The sequence below is a fragment of the Crocuta crocuta genome, unplaced genomic scaffold (assembly GCF_008692635.1).
Source record: "Crocuta crocuta isolate KB4526 unplaced genomic scaffold, BGI_CrCroc_1.0 scaffold258, whole genome shotgun sequence".
NCBI classification, from domain to species: Eukaryota; Metazoa; Chordata; class Mammalia; order Carnivora; family Hyaenidae; genus Crocuta; species Crocuta crocuta.
Window position 1 is genome coordinate 8,700,602 of NW_027532842.1, and position 14,128 is coordinate 8,714,729.

Sequence of the window (14,128 nt, forward strand, 5' to 3'; positions counted from 1 at the left end):
AGGGGGAAGGGGACCCCAAGAGAAAAGGTGGAGAAGGGAGGCTGCAGGGCACAACGCAAAACTTGCAGCCCTGTCACCTGACGCCCTTGGCCTTGGTGGGAGGCAGGCAGAAGCTGCACAGGAGGCCAGCCTGTGACCCGGGACGGGACGGGACGCCGGAGCAGGAAGCGTGCTGGAATGACAAAGGAGGGACAGGCAGAGCCGGGCCTGGGCTGGGCTTCGGCTCTCTGAGGGGGCACCGTGTTCACCATCCCCTTTGTGAAGCCCTTATCCCCAGAGGACCCGCAGTTAGGGCACCACTGCCCTTGCTCTTAGGTTTGCACAGAAGGGGGATTCCTTCTGCTGTGTTTGTTTTCAGGTCAAGACTCTTCCTTTTCTTTCAGAATCTGTAATACTGCTGATGGGGCGCCTGGGTGGCTCAGTCAGTTAAGCGTCATACCTCAGCTTAGGTCATGATCTTACTGCTTGTGGGTTTGAGCCCCGCATCGGGCTCTGTGCTGACAGCTCGGAGCCTAAAGCCTGCTTGGGATTCTGTGTCTCCCTCTCTCTCTGCCCCTCCCCCTCATGCGCACGTGCTCGCTTTCTCTCTCTTTCTCGCTCTCAAAAATAAACATTAAAAAATACTATTGGTTTTCTCCCTGAAAGCATTGTTATGAGCACAGCACAGTAAGAAAAGACCCACCAGGGAATTATTACCCCCTGGGGCCTAAAGAGCTCTGGAGCACCCGTTGGTTAGGACAGTTTTTCCTCTCTTTCCCTTTCCTGTTTTTGGTTTGGTTCCATTTAAACACTTGAATTTGAAGAATATTCAAAGGGGAAAAAAATGCCACCTATGTTTCCCCTGCCCTAAAGCAGTCAATTGCTTTTATTTTTCTGTGTTCCTGTTAGTCTCTATTAAGAAAAGTCTCCTTGAGTTTCTATTTTTAATGGCTTCATGATATTTCATTTAGTTGATCCGTTAAAAAAAATCTAATCTTTCCCCTATTGTAAGTTGTATTTTTTTAAACCTTTATTTTTAAGAGAGAGAGAGAGAGAGAGATAGCATGTGAGCAGGAGAGGGACAGAGAGAGAGGGAGACACAAAATCCGTAGCAGGCTCCAGACTCTAAGCTGTCAGCAAAGAGCCTGACACAGGACTTGAACTCACAAACTGCAAGAGCATGACTTGAGCCAAAGTCGGATGCTCAACTGACTGAGCCACGCAGGTGCCCCCTATTATAATTTGTTTTAAGGTAGTTTCAACTTTTTCTGCCACTGCAATGCCTCCGTGAACCTCCTTGCCCAGATAGTCTCTTCTTCTGGGACCTTTTTGTAGAATAATTCCCGACAGTGGGGTCTCCCCTGCAGGAAGGAGCAGTGACTCTGCTGCCTGATAGACACAGGGAAAATGCCTTGGACTTGACCCCCATCCCTTGCCATCAGTGGTGCTCGTGGGCTTGCCTCTCATCACCTGCCCGGCCTCTCTCTTCTTTCCCCTGAGCACCTTCTCAGCAGGCTCTGGACACTGGGTGTTTTATGAGTCAGTGTCCTATTGCATCAACCAAATGTGGTGTTCGAGCGGCCCTTCCAAGAGTTAGGAAACTTTGCCGCAGTCATTCTGCAGGAACGTTTATGCCTCTCGCTTCCCAGAAAACTTGTAGGTTTTGGCAAGAAGCCAAGCAGCCCACAAGCCTTTGACTAATAGTGGGGCCACACTCAGCAGTCTTTTCTTTCTGAGCACTTACAGTCTTGCATTTGCCTCACCTTCTCTCTGGAACGTAGCTCGGGTGGGAGTGGTCGGAGCCGGGTTCATGTTGCATGGAGAAGTAATGCTTGTCAAAGGGTGTAGAAAACCAAACTATGTGCGTGTATATGAATGGAGGGAACTCATGGTTCTAGTTCATTTCTCATGAGAAAAACTGTGGACCATTCGTGATAGTTCTTAACTCACCCTTCGAAATCTGTAACTACATTACTTTTTCTGCCATTCACCAGGACTCAAGTTGGGTGTCTCTAAAAAAGAGAGTCCAGAACCCTTCTCTCAAACTGAGTTATATCTACGTCAGTGATTATTCTCGTGTAGCCCATCCCTGAATCATCTTTGCAGGCGGGGAGCTCACTGAAGTTTAACTCTGTTCCATCTTTGCTCTAATTAAATTTTGTCTAATGTTTTCATTAGTTTTGAGAGAGAGACAGAGCATGAGTGGGGGAGGGGCAGAGAGAGAGGGAGACACAGAATCCAAAGCAGCTCCAGGCTCTGAGCTGTCAGCACAGAGCCCAATGCAGGGCTGAACCCATGGACTGCGAGATCATGACCTGAGCCAAAGTCAGTCTCTCAACCCACTGAGCCCCCTAGACACCCCTTCCTTGCTCTAATTAGACACTGAGGTGGGCTCTCTTTCTGTAACGCCTGCTCCTGGGCCCCTGACCAGAGTGATACTAAAATAGGTCCAGTGGCCCCTTCAGGCGCTCTTTTGTTGCATTTCGCTATCTGACCTATTGCGAAGATGAACCTTTTTCTGGCTCTTGTTTCTCACTTGAATCAGTGGGTTGAAGGCTAGGCAGCTGTGGTTGGGGAGAGGCCCAAGGACTTGTGCACGACCCAGTACAGAGTCCTCTGTGGCACGTCTGTGTTCCTGGCGGCGGTGGTGGCAGCAGGCAAGTTAAAGCAGTATTTGCACAAGAGAACCCTGAAAATTCAGGTCCGAGCATCGTGAAAAGTAGAGCAAAATGAAATAGAAGAAGGTCAGAAGCAGGGGAGTAGTCAAACAGAAGTGGACAAGGAAAGATGGCGTGAAGAAAAATGGGAAAAGGGAATGAAAGTGAGGGCCTGCAGAAATTACATGAATTGACTCAGAAAACTTAATATGATAATGAGATGATCAAAGAGGAGGAAAAACAAATCTGTGTAGCTGGTGAGCGGTAGGGGAAGTGGTCACCGGAGGTTCATGCGTCAGTGCTCATCCCTAAACTATGCCAGCCCCTCTCCCCTGTCTGGAAAACCAGATCAGCCTTTTGCCTACTGTTGGCCATTCGGTGTGTCTTCTCTCCTTTCCCCACCCCCCAAACCAAGGGCTAGACCCAGGATATCTGAAGGTGAGGACTGTGCTTTGACCTTGTCCACTGGAGAGGGTCATGTTGGCTGGGCCAGAGTGCCCAGATATTCAGTCAGACGTGGGCTAGATGTTGCTGTAAAGTTGTTTTGTAAATGTGATTAGTTTAACTTCTATAATCAGTTGACTTTAAGTCCAGGAGATTTTTCTCAATCCCCTGGGAAGGCTTCATCCAATCGGTTGAAAGGCCTTAAGAGCAGAACTGAGGTCCCCACCATCAGCTCCTGTTCCTGATTTCAGACGTGTCCGTGCCCTCAATCACACAGGCCAGTCCCTTGAAATAAATCTCTCTACGTGTATATAACCTCCGAGTTCTCGCTCTCTGGTAGGATCCTGCCTGCCGCATCCCCAAACCTTTAATTGTACTTACAGTTTGTATCACGGTAATTGAGCACTTTAGTAACTGTCTTGCGTTTTCTCCTCGCCTGCGGACGGCGGGCCTGGTGCCCCACCCCGGCCTGGGCGTGTGCTCCCAGCAGGCTGGGACAGAGCGTGTGCTGGCTGGTCATGAGGAGTCTTAGGTTTTAGCTAAAGGAATTAGAGGGAAGAAAGTTTCAATAAAGGGGATTCCTTAGCACGCTGGTGGCCTCCTTGCTGAGTGATTTTTCAGGACATGATGCAAACTTAAAAAAACTATTTTATTATTTTTAAAGTTTATTTAGTTTGAGAGAAAGAGAGAGCATGCATGCATGCAAGTGAGGAGGGGGGGCAGAGAGAGAGGGATAATCCCAAGCAGACTCCACGCTGTCAGCACAGAGCACAACACAGGGCTTGAATTCATGAACCATGAGATCATGACCTGAGCTAAAATCAAGAGTCGGATGCTTAACAGACTGAGCCACCCAGCTGCCCCTATTTTTTTTATTTTAGAGAGAGAGAGAGAGTGCAAGCAGGGGAGATGGGTAGAGGGGGAGAGAGAGAATCTTAAGCAGGCTCCACACTCAGCTCAAAGCTGGACACGGGGCTTGATCCCGTGATGCTGAGAACATGACCTGAGCTCAAATCAAGAATCAGACACTCAACAAACTGAGCCACCCAGGTGCCCTGCAAACCAGGGTTTAAACTAACAGTGGTCTAGTATTCGTTGCTTTATGTGAGTTTTTGGAATCTTTTAACCACTTGGGGCTTTTCTTTTTCTGTGTGACTTGAGAATTATGCCACAGAATGAAGGAAGTACTGATGGCTATGCTGACAAATGTTCACTGAACCACAGACCCTGGAGTGGGATAGGGTTTCATTCTTCACACAAGTGTACGGCGTGCGGCCTGTTTCCAAGGAATCGATTATCAGATCAGTGTGTTCAACTCAAGCACCTCTTTCTGCCTCTTACGGCACCATGATTATCAGCTGTGATTATTATGGAGAATATTAGCATCTAGGCCCCAGATGTCACTGAGGACCCAGGTGGAGTGAGGCTTAACAGCAAAATGAAGCACTCTGAGCTGCAGAATATCCCCGGTGTGAACCCTTGGTTCAGTGCTGAGTGCAGCCGAATTACTACTGTGACCACTTCTTTTCTCTGCATTTAGCTTCTGGGTAAAGACTCAAACTTCGAGAATCTGCTTCAGAAAATCCAACTGGGGCAGAGAGAAGGATTGAGGAAGAGAAGATATTAAGGCTCTTTCCCTCTTATTTGTTCACCTCCTGGAGAGTAACTGATAAGACACAGATGGTCATTTTGAAGACCATTTGGGAATTGGAGGAAAGTGTGGCTCCTCCACCACGTGGTGCCGTCGTGTGGAGAATCCTTCTACGGCTTTATTTGGTCGGGGTCACTGTGAGCTCACATACTTACAGACCTAAAATTACTACTCTTGTATGGCTCACTTTTGGGGTATTCTGAGGTCCTTCAGAAGTCAGATGTACACATACTAAACACAATTCTAGAGGAAGAGAGTAGAGGTGAAAAGCACCACAAGTGGCAGATTGTGTTGTATTTGCATCCTTTACAGTCTGAGTGCTGTAGGGATACTTGACATTGGGGATGTTGACCTGGACCCCTAGGGAGGGCGAGGGAGGGCGTGCAGAGCCCTCGCCTGGATTCCTGAGCCCCCAGGGTGCAGGAATGCTACAGCAGATGCTTCTAGGCAGCCTGGGGAGGGGACCTGCAGCCACCTGTCTGGCCCTAAGAGCTTGATGAGGAGGGAGAGGAAGGCAGGAATCCTTCCAACAGTCAGTTTCTTGGCAGTTCTGGGCATTTCTCTGGACCTTTTGGTTAGCATTGCCTCCTTGTCACTGCCTCCTCCCCACTTAAAGCTTTGTCGTGAAGTGAAGTGAAGTGAAGAGAAGTGAAGTGAAGTGAAGTGAGGTAAAACCTGTTGGCCTTTGAGTGAACTGAATAAGTTAGTTTGGTCTCTGTAGTCCAGGTGGACATTCGGTAGGATGATTTGGGACGGAGAGGAACCCGGTGAGGCATCGTCACAGCCTAGCAGACTGGCAGTGCCTCGCGAGTGTGACAGCATCCGGTGCCGGAGAGGCTGTGGAGCGCAGCGGGACCCACGGCCACTGCCGGCGGCGGTGCGCACGGGGACACCCGCCTGGGAGGCACCTAGCGTCCAGCCAAGTCAAGTCGCCGGCCGGCTGTGTGCCGTAGGCCGCCGCTCTCCTCTGGGATGCGTGCCCCCAGGGCCAGGAACAAGAGTGGCCCCAAACGTTGGTGAGCAGCACGCTGGGTCAGTGACCTACGACTTTACATGTCACAGGGAGGCCAGACTACCGCTGCACACAACACAGGCGAGTCTCAAAGGCATCAGCTTGAGTGAAGGAAGCAAATCACAGAGGAATGCACAGCGTGAGCCCATTTGGAAGAGGAGGAAAAGAGGCAAAAGGCGAGCTGTGCTTCAGGAGCGTAAACACAGGCGGCAGATCTTAAAAGTAGAGAAGTAGTTACTACAGCAGTCTGCACGTTCGCCAGGGGGGGACGCGCAGTCCCGAGGACAGGCGTCGCGGGCCGGCAGGTGGGCGCAGGGCTGCCCTGCAAGTACTCTCTAAACCACTCGCGTACGGCTTGTGCCTTCTTTGANGGAAGGTAGCTCTTTCAGTTTCTCAGTCACGCCTAAACGGTACTTGCCCTTCGGGGGTGGCTCTGTCTTTTTGGTTCTTTGGCCCCGCCCCCTTTCCAGTCCCTTCCCCAACATCTCGGTGGCGGTCCAGACGCCCCCAGCGACCTGAGAGGCCGGTGTTCTCTCCCTCAGCAGCTGATGCAGGTGATGGAGGCAGAGGGTACAAGTCCCCTTCTTCTCTCTGTCTTGGTGACTGAAGTCTGGAAAGTAATGATGTCGGGGAGTCCCTGGAGGAGGAGGGGGGACAGCTGGGGGGGCTCTAGGCTCCAGCCCAGACCTCCCAGAGCTGCCTGCAGGGCGAGCAGGCTCTCCTCCTTGGCCAGAGGGCCTGGTAAAGCCCTCACTGAAAGCTCTCCTCTGCCCCATGGACGTGCTCTCAGTAGGTCCACGGGCGGCCGTTCCAACGAACAGTAAAGGATTTGCTCTGTAACCCAGGGCAGAAGAGGTGGGGTAGGGCGGGCCACGTGTCCGAGCCTGTTCCTGGGAGCTGAGGGGATGTGCAGGCCCCTGGGGGTCTGGACAGAGCCGAGATTTCCACAGCAGAGCGCCTCCTCCGCCCCTCTGGGACCTGGGGGCCACCGAGGCTGCCGTGGAGAAGGTGTGAGCCGGTGCCGCCGCGCTCGGGGGCCTCTCACAGAAGGCGGACTTGGCCAGGCCGTCGGGCGGGAGAGCTCTGTCCTCACCATGCTCTTTGTGAAGGAAACCAGGCAGCAGAGAAGGACTGGAGACTTCACCGAAACTCGAGCAGTCTGACCAGTGAAGACTGGGTTGGGGGCAGGGGGGGGGAGGGGCAGGATTCNGGGGAGGGGCAGGATTCTGCCAGCTTCCCTGTCTGCCTTCTGGCCCAATTGCCCAAGGAAAAGATACCCTCGGACGGAGACGGAAGTGGCGGTGGCCTCCCCGATCACACACACGTGCTCCCGCGTCCCTGCTCGTTCCAGAAGCCCGGAGAGGTTACTTCTTCCAAGTAACACAGATGGCCAATCTGACATGTAACTCGCAAACATAGCAACGTGCTGCTTGCCCTGCAGTTCACGTTTGCAGAAGATTCCAGGGCCCCACCTCGCAAACAGCACCAGTTCTAAGCTGCATTTCATCAAAGAATGTCATTTTCATAAACTCACTGAAAGCTGGACAAGGCCAGGCTTGCAGGCAGGCAAGGCCCAGAGAATGACTCTTCGTTCTTTGATGGCTCCCGTCTGGGCGTCCAGGTCACAGGCAGACACGTAGAAGGTCCTTCTTGCCCTGTCCCACCCACACCCCACTCTGCTCCCCTTCCCTTCGCCCTCTCCCCCTTCTCCACAGCTGCAAGCCTTACACAGCTTTCAGGGTAGGGAAGGGAAGACATGGAGATGGACACAGGAAGGTGGGAGGTTGATCACAGCTCTGGAAAAAGTGAGTTGGTGTTTGACCCTTTCACATAATACTCTCTCCTCAGGATCTGTGTGTAAGTGCAGTTTTGTCCTGCCAGGTTGGCTGAAAATACTTTTCTGGAGCTTTGGAGAGGATGTTGTGCTCCCAAGGAGTTAGCTGGAAAAAGATGGAAGAACATTGTCTTTTCCGGAAGACTCACCTGTGTGCCGCCCCGTTTTCTCCCTTTAGGAAGGAGTAGTGTCTCCGAGTGACCTTGACCTTGTCATGTCAGATGGGCTGGGCATGCGGTATGCGTTCATCGGACCCCTGGAAACCATGCATCTCAACGCAGAAGGTATGCTTTGCTTCCACAGGGGCTGGGAGGGGAATTCCGTGCCGGGTAGTGTTCTTAGGGGTTTTGTAAACAGTGCAGTTTCGCCTTGTTTTAAACGACTGAATAGAAACAGTATCGTATGAAGGAGACAGTGGCCGGCCCTGGTGATTCAGGGCAGATCGCCGTGTCCGGAGATGTCACTCCACACGGAATCCCTGAGCCGCAGGGCTCTGCGCGGAGAGAGCACTCAGCGGGAATGATGAGAAAGACGGGTGCCTGTTGTCGTGGGGACTTTGCCACGTGTTACCCAGAAAGTTGTATTTTCCTGAGAAAGATGATGCAGCTGTTGACGGAGGCGAGGAAAACAGACAGGGAATGCTGTGCGTGTCTCCTGCCTAAATATGGGCACCTCCTGAGGGTGACATTCTGAGCTGGAGGTTTCCCGCCAGAAGGCTGGGAGGCCAGGAGGGAGGCACCTCCGCCGGACGTGGGGACAGGCAGCAGTTCAGGCCAGGCCAGTCATTCACCCCGGAAGCCAACTTCAAAGGACCTGGTGGAAAGGACGGACCCACGAGATAGTGACTCCAACGAAAAGATAAATTGAGAAAGGTGAGAAGCTTCTGAGAATGAAACTGTCAGCCACACTTCAGGAGAATCAGAAACAGGATGCCATTTGGAAAACAAGCACTAAAACCTATGCCAGACTGAGACAAAATAAGTTTAAAAAGCTACGAATAAAAATCTAGGCAAATATCACCTAAATGTCATTACTACCTGCTGCGTCTTAGTGTTGGGATTATAAGTAACTTTTATCACCTCTTTGCCTTTCTGTGTTGTTACAGTTTTCATAATTATTGCCGTATTATTTTAATAGTTATATTATTACCCTGTAAAAGATCCTTAGAAGGAGAAAAGGAATATTGTGTTTAGCTCCAAGGGTCCACACTTACCTGAAATATTGAGAAAGTGGAGCTTATCCAGAAGAAGGTGACCAGAGACATGTGTGTGAACATGCACAGACGTCTTTTGTGGGGGTGACGTGGCAGACAGACAGGTCTGGGCCCAGTGCGTGGCCGGGAGTGTCTGGTACCTGGAGCGGGTGGTGAGGGAGAGGGCCATGCTGCGCGTGGGTGAATGGAGAGCAGTCGGGGCCAGTTACCCACTCGGCAAGGTGTTTAGGTATTGAGCAGAGACCTTTGTCTCATTTCCAGCTTCACTGGAAATGACTTCTGGGAGTCTGTTTGACTTAGACTTTGTAATTCCACAATGTTTTGGTAATATTTCAAGTTTTCAGCACTGTAACTAATGAACTAAGATTTCCAGTGAATACAGTGAATACTGGCAGTTTTACCAGACGGACCCTGGCAGGTGCACACGATGCCTTGTGTGTCACGCTGATGGGGTTCGATACCTGACCCGACCCTTCCTGAACACCGAGCACGGCCGGGAGGCCCCGCAGGAATGGGGCACTCTCCTCGCACGAGCGTCTTCCATCAGTGCTCGGAGGACTGTTGAACACAGGAGGATCATGTGAAGAGAGCAGCCCTCATGAACGTGAAATGAGGGTTCCGAAGTATCCTTGAAGAGGATTTCAAATGCTTTTGCAGCCAGAACCTTCAAGGTGGCAAACATATTTAAACACTTGGCATGTATATCAACACCACTTGATAACTACCATGTTTTTCTCTTTAATTTTTTTTTCTTCAGAAAAATAAGGGAATTTAGGTATCATGAGAAATCAATAGGGAGACAGCTGAGAACAGCTTTGACTCTGAGACAAATGGAAACAGAAGCCAATGAAACCAGAAACTCAGGAACCAAATAGCGTGGCAGACAGGAAGGAGGCTCGTAGCAATTTTTCAAACAAAGCAGGTATGATAAGAAAACCTAATTGGCTAAACATGATAATGGTGGACGGATGTAGTTTTCCACTTCAGAGCATTCCGAAGAGCATGAGAAGAGTTAGGAGATCTGGCTTGGAACCAGTGGAAATGTTCATTATCCCGCACAGTGTCATCCAGAATATATCAAGATTGGAGGGACAACATTCTTTTTTTCTGATGTTGTTTTCATAAAGCCAGCATCTCAGGTTAAGGCTAGTTATTAGTCTTAAAGCTACAGCTTATCTAGAAGTGGTGAAAATATTTTAGGATTTGTTTTTAACCTAATAAAACGACCCCTAAAAAGCAGGAGGCCAGCTTGCCTACTTTGCCTTTTGGCTGCTTTTTCACAGGACCCTCAGCAAGGACAGGCTCTCAGAATAGGGGGTCTGGTCAGTGGAACCCGTTGGCTTGGGTCCCTACCTGATTTCTAAGCTAACGAGCCTAGGGGCACCTGGGTGGCTTAGTCAGTTAAGCATCGGCTCAGGTCATGATCTCACAGTTCGTGAGTTCGAGCGCTGCGTCGGACTCAGAGCCTGGAGCCTGCTTCGGATTCTGTGTCTTTCTCTCTCTCTGCCTTTTCCTGCTCGTGCTCTGTCTCCCTTGCTCTCTGCCCGTCCCCCACTCATTCTCTCTCTCTCTCTCTCAAAAATTAAAAAAAAAAAAATTAAGCTAACTAGCCTTGTGTAAACGAGCCCTCTCCTATCCCCCATAAAATGGGGGTGGCGACAGTGACTACCTTCCAAGGGTGGCGTGAGGGGTCAGCCAGATGCGCGTGGCGGCTGGATGGCGGACACAGGTGCGGTCCGTTAATCAGTGTTCTGTTCATACGGTGTCCGTCCTGTGAAGTCACTCCTCCTCCGGTTCTTTTTTGTTTTTAACCCTTCCCAGAAGACTCGTAAGTGCGTGAGGAAGACATACAGAATGGTTACAGATTAGGACGTTTTGGCAACAGAACAGTGGAATCTCCAGACTTAAACTCTTGGGTTTGTTTCTTCGCTCAGCTTTGAGACCACAGGTTCAGCGAAGAGCCCTGCGCGTTTCACACCTGGCGGCTCTTCAGGCACCTGGGGAGTTTACTTCTGCCGGGGACTGAGCGCCTCAGAACCTGGCGGGCGGAAATCCCCTCCAGCTAAGCGAATGTTTACCATCCTGCCTCGTAAAATGTCCCTGTGTGTAGAGATGCTGGGCTNGGTAGGTGTCTGTCTCCACCCGCCTCCCCGGCCTCCGGTGAGCTCTCACTCGGGTCGGAATTAGATAATGTTGCTCTGTGCTTTGGGGCCTTTTTTATCTTAGAAAGTTCTGTGAAACTCTGTCTCTGATAAGCAGTTGACTTCACGTGCGTGTGGGTTCACGCGCTGCGTGGAAACCAGACTCCCCTGGCGCGGGTAGCGGTTAGGGCTCTCCAAGAAACTGAACACCCAGAGCGCGTCACAGTGGCCGCGGCCACGGGCGACAGGAGGCCGCGCCTGCCGACGTGAATGCAAGCGGGGGAAGGCGTGCTCTCCACCACCCTGGCTCGTGTTGAAGGTTCGAGAAGGCACACTGTCTTGCACTGATGGGCTCACAACTAAAGAATTCCAAGCTAGAAAGCAGCAAGCTAAGCGGAGTCTAGTCTCAGGATCGCTTCTCTCCCCCACTTTTTCTTATTCTATCTCTTAAGAAATTAGGTTCGAAATCTTCCAAGAAGCTAAACTCTGGAGAGTTTTAGGAAATATATTGCTGAACACGACAGAGGGCAAGGAAGTGTAGGAGGCAAAACACAGGCGAAGGCCGGATTTCAGAGTCACGTAAGGGGGGGACGGACTAGAAGAATAAAAGGTGAAGGGGTTCCTTTTCCTTCCCATTTCTAGTGAGGTTAGTATTATGGGATAGTTGTCACTCAACTCTCCTTTCATAGTGTAGAGAAGCCACAGTTGTGGTGCAAATGGAGTAAGATGCTCCTTTTACCACTTCTCTAATGGAAGAGAAGATGTTACAAGTAACAGCAGCGATCGGTGCACTGGGGCATTCAGATCTTGACTGTAAGTCACCGAGAACTGCATTTTGGGTAAGTGGGAGAGCCCTCTTGAGGGCGTCAGGCTTCTCTCCAGGTGACGGGGACAGTCTGCACACGCACACGCCCTGTTGGTCCCTTAGCCTCACCACAAACCACGCGCTGTTTGTCCCAAGGGCCTGAGTGTGCATTACAGAAAGTATGTTTATATTAGTAAGAGTGAAATCTGCACTGGTTTCCTGGACAGTGTAGGGGATGCTGTGAATTATATTGTAAGGAATTTTACCATATTATATTCCCTTTTGAAGAAATAAATGCCCTTTGGGGCACCTGGGTGGCTCAGTTGGCCGAGCGTCTGACTTTGGCTCAGGTCATGATATCGTGGTCCATGAGTCTGAGCCCCGCGTCGGGCTCTGTGCTGACAGCTCAGAGCCTGGAGCCTGCTTCAGATTCTGTGTCTCCCTCTCTCTCTGCCCCTCACCCACTAGTGCTCTGTCTCTCTCTCAAAAATAAATAAACATTTAAAAAACTAAAAAAAAAAAAGAAAGAAATGCCCTTTAAAACTACAAATTTTATAAAAGGCAGAGAGACAAACGTTCTAGAAAGCCCTTGGGAGACTAAAATGACCTCACAGGGATAGGGATGGTGAACATGTATTCAGCAGATGTAACGTAATCCAGAAGTGAAAGCGGGTACGTGAATCGAACCCTGTGGGTTACTGCTGCTCCCGCGGGGCTGCGGGGGGGGGGGATTGGTTCCCGAGAGCCGCTGTTTTCTTTCCAGGGGGGCGACCCGCAGCGCCAGGGGCTCCTCCCGTTTTCGGCTGGTTAGTGTCTTTATACCTTATTTGATTCTGGGGTCTCTGCCCCACCAAAAGGAATACACTGTATTTGTGTCTAGATTTTATCACCTTTATTTCGAATAAATAAACAAATGGAAGCAAAGTAGACATTTAATTTTCAAAAGGAAATAAACGTGCAGGTGGTGCGCCATTCGAGCTAACCAGCCAGCGCCTGGACATGAGGCAGCCTTCCTGACTTCTGAGCTGTCAAGTTTGTTAAAGGAAACAAAGTTCCTTATTTTTATTCAAAACTCCTTATTTTAAGAAGAGGTATCTGCTGCTTAATTATGGGTACTAATGTCAGAAAACTTGGTGAGCTTGAAATGTCTGCCCTTCAAAGTTTCTCCTCTAAGAGCAAGTTGGATTTAATTTTAGCGCCTGAAAGAGAAAGGAAAGTGTCTGAGCCAAGATTGACACCCAGTGAATTTGAGCTTTCACGTCTGTGTAGCTGCACCAAAACCAGACCCCAAAGAAGCTGTCTTGTCTTGTCTTGTCTTGGTCTTCTTTTTTTCTTTTTCTTTTTTTTTCTTTTCTTTCTTGAGTATCCAGCACTGATCATTTTTATTTGAAATTAATCATACACCATTTTTGTGGGGTTGGTGAGAGCCCAGCGCTGGTCTCTGCAAAATCTACAGTTCTGTTTGTTCCCTTGTTTTCTTTGTAGCCTGACTCACCGACCACTGAGTCTGCGTTTGGAAAACGCTGCTCACGGGCGGGTGGTGGGATAACAAACAGGCGGCCCGGCGCCCGGGGAGCCTGCAGCCCACGGGCAGGGGCGAGGTGGGGAGGGGGGTGCCTGCTGCCCGGGGAGGGGGCAGAGCGGGAGGGCCGCCCGCGTCNGGCCGAAGCAGAGCAACACGCGGAGCCTGCCCCTCGGACAGACGCGGCCCGCGCCGAAGAGCCGTGTAGACGCCCAGGCACGGGGTAGCTAGAGCCCCGGCGTGTGACACGGAGCAGATGGAGGAGCTTTGACATCTTCCGTCCTTCGTGCGTTCGAGCCGTTCACACGAGCAGCCTCGGGGACGCGGCGCTGGAGGGCTTCCTGGTGAAGACAACGGGACTCCCAACTAGCGGCTGCGGGAACGCGGGCCCACCCGGAAGTCCGAGAGGCGCGGCCCGAGGCCCAGGGCCGGTCACTGCTGAGGGTCTTAGGGTCTGACAGAAGCTGGGGTCGTGACGCGGGGCCGCGGGGAGCAGTGTGCGGGGCGGGGGCCCGGGGCCCCCCCTGCGGCGCCCTCGCTCACCTGGCGGGCTCGCTTGCACGCTTTCAGGCCTGCGCAGCTACTGTGACCGGTACAGCGACGGCATGAAACGTGTCCTGAAGACGTTCGGGCCCGTCCCAGACTTTTCCGGGGCCACGGTTGACAAGGTTAACCAGGTACGCAGACCCCGTGGCCCGGGTGGGTCTTGGTTGCCGTTCCTTCCCGCGGCCCCGGACTCCGCGCCACGGCCCCGAGCNCTGGGAGTTCCTTCTGTCCAGCCCTGTTCCTGTTCCCAGGCCATGTGTCTGAAGGTCCCCGCGGACCCGGAGCGCCTGGCTGCCCGGCGGCAGTGGAGGGAAGAGTGACTTC

At 51.4% G+C, this 14,128-nt stretch overlaps 1 protein-coding gene across 1 annotated transcript in view; it reads left to right on the top strand.

The window, feature by feature from the left end:
• CRYL1 (crystallin lambda 1) overlaps positions 1-14,124 on the top strand; it is a 109,050-nt gene extending 94,926 nt beyond the window's left edge. Inside the window, exons 6-8 of the mRNA XM_077745451.1 lie at positions 7,756-7,861; positions 13,829-13,935; positions 14,056-14,124. Coding sequence (XP_077601577.1) covers positions 7,756-7,861; positions 13,829-13,935; positions 14,056-14,124 — 282 coding nt within the window. The remainder of the gene's footprint in view (positions 1-7,755; positions 7,862-13,828; positions 13,936-14,055) is intronic.
• Positions 14,125-14,128: the final 4 nt, after the last annotated feature.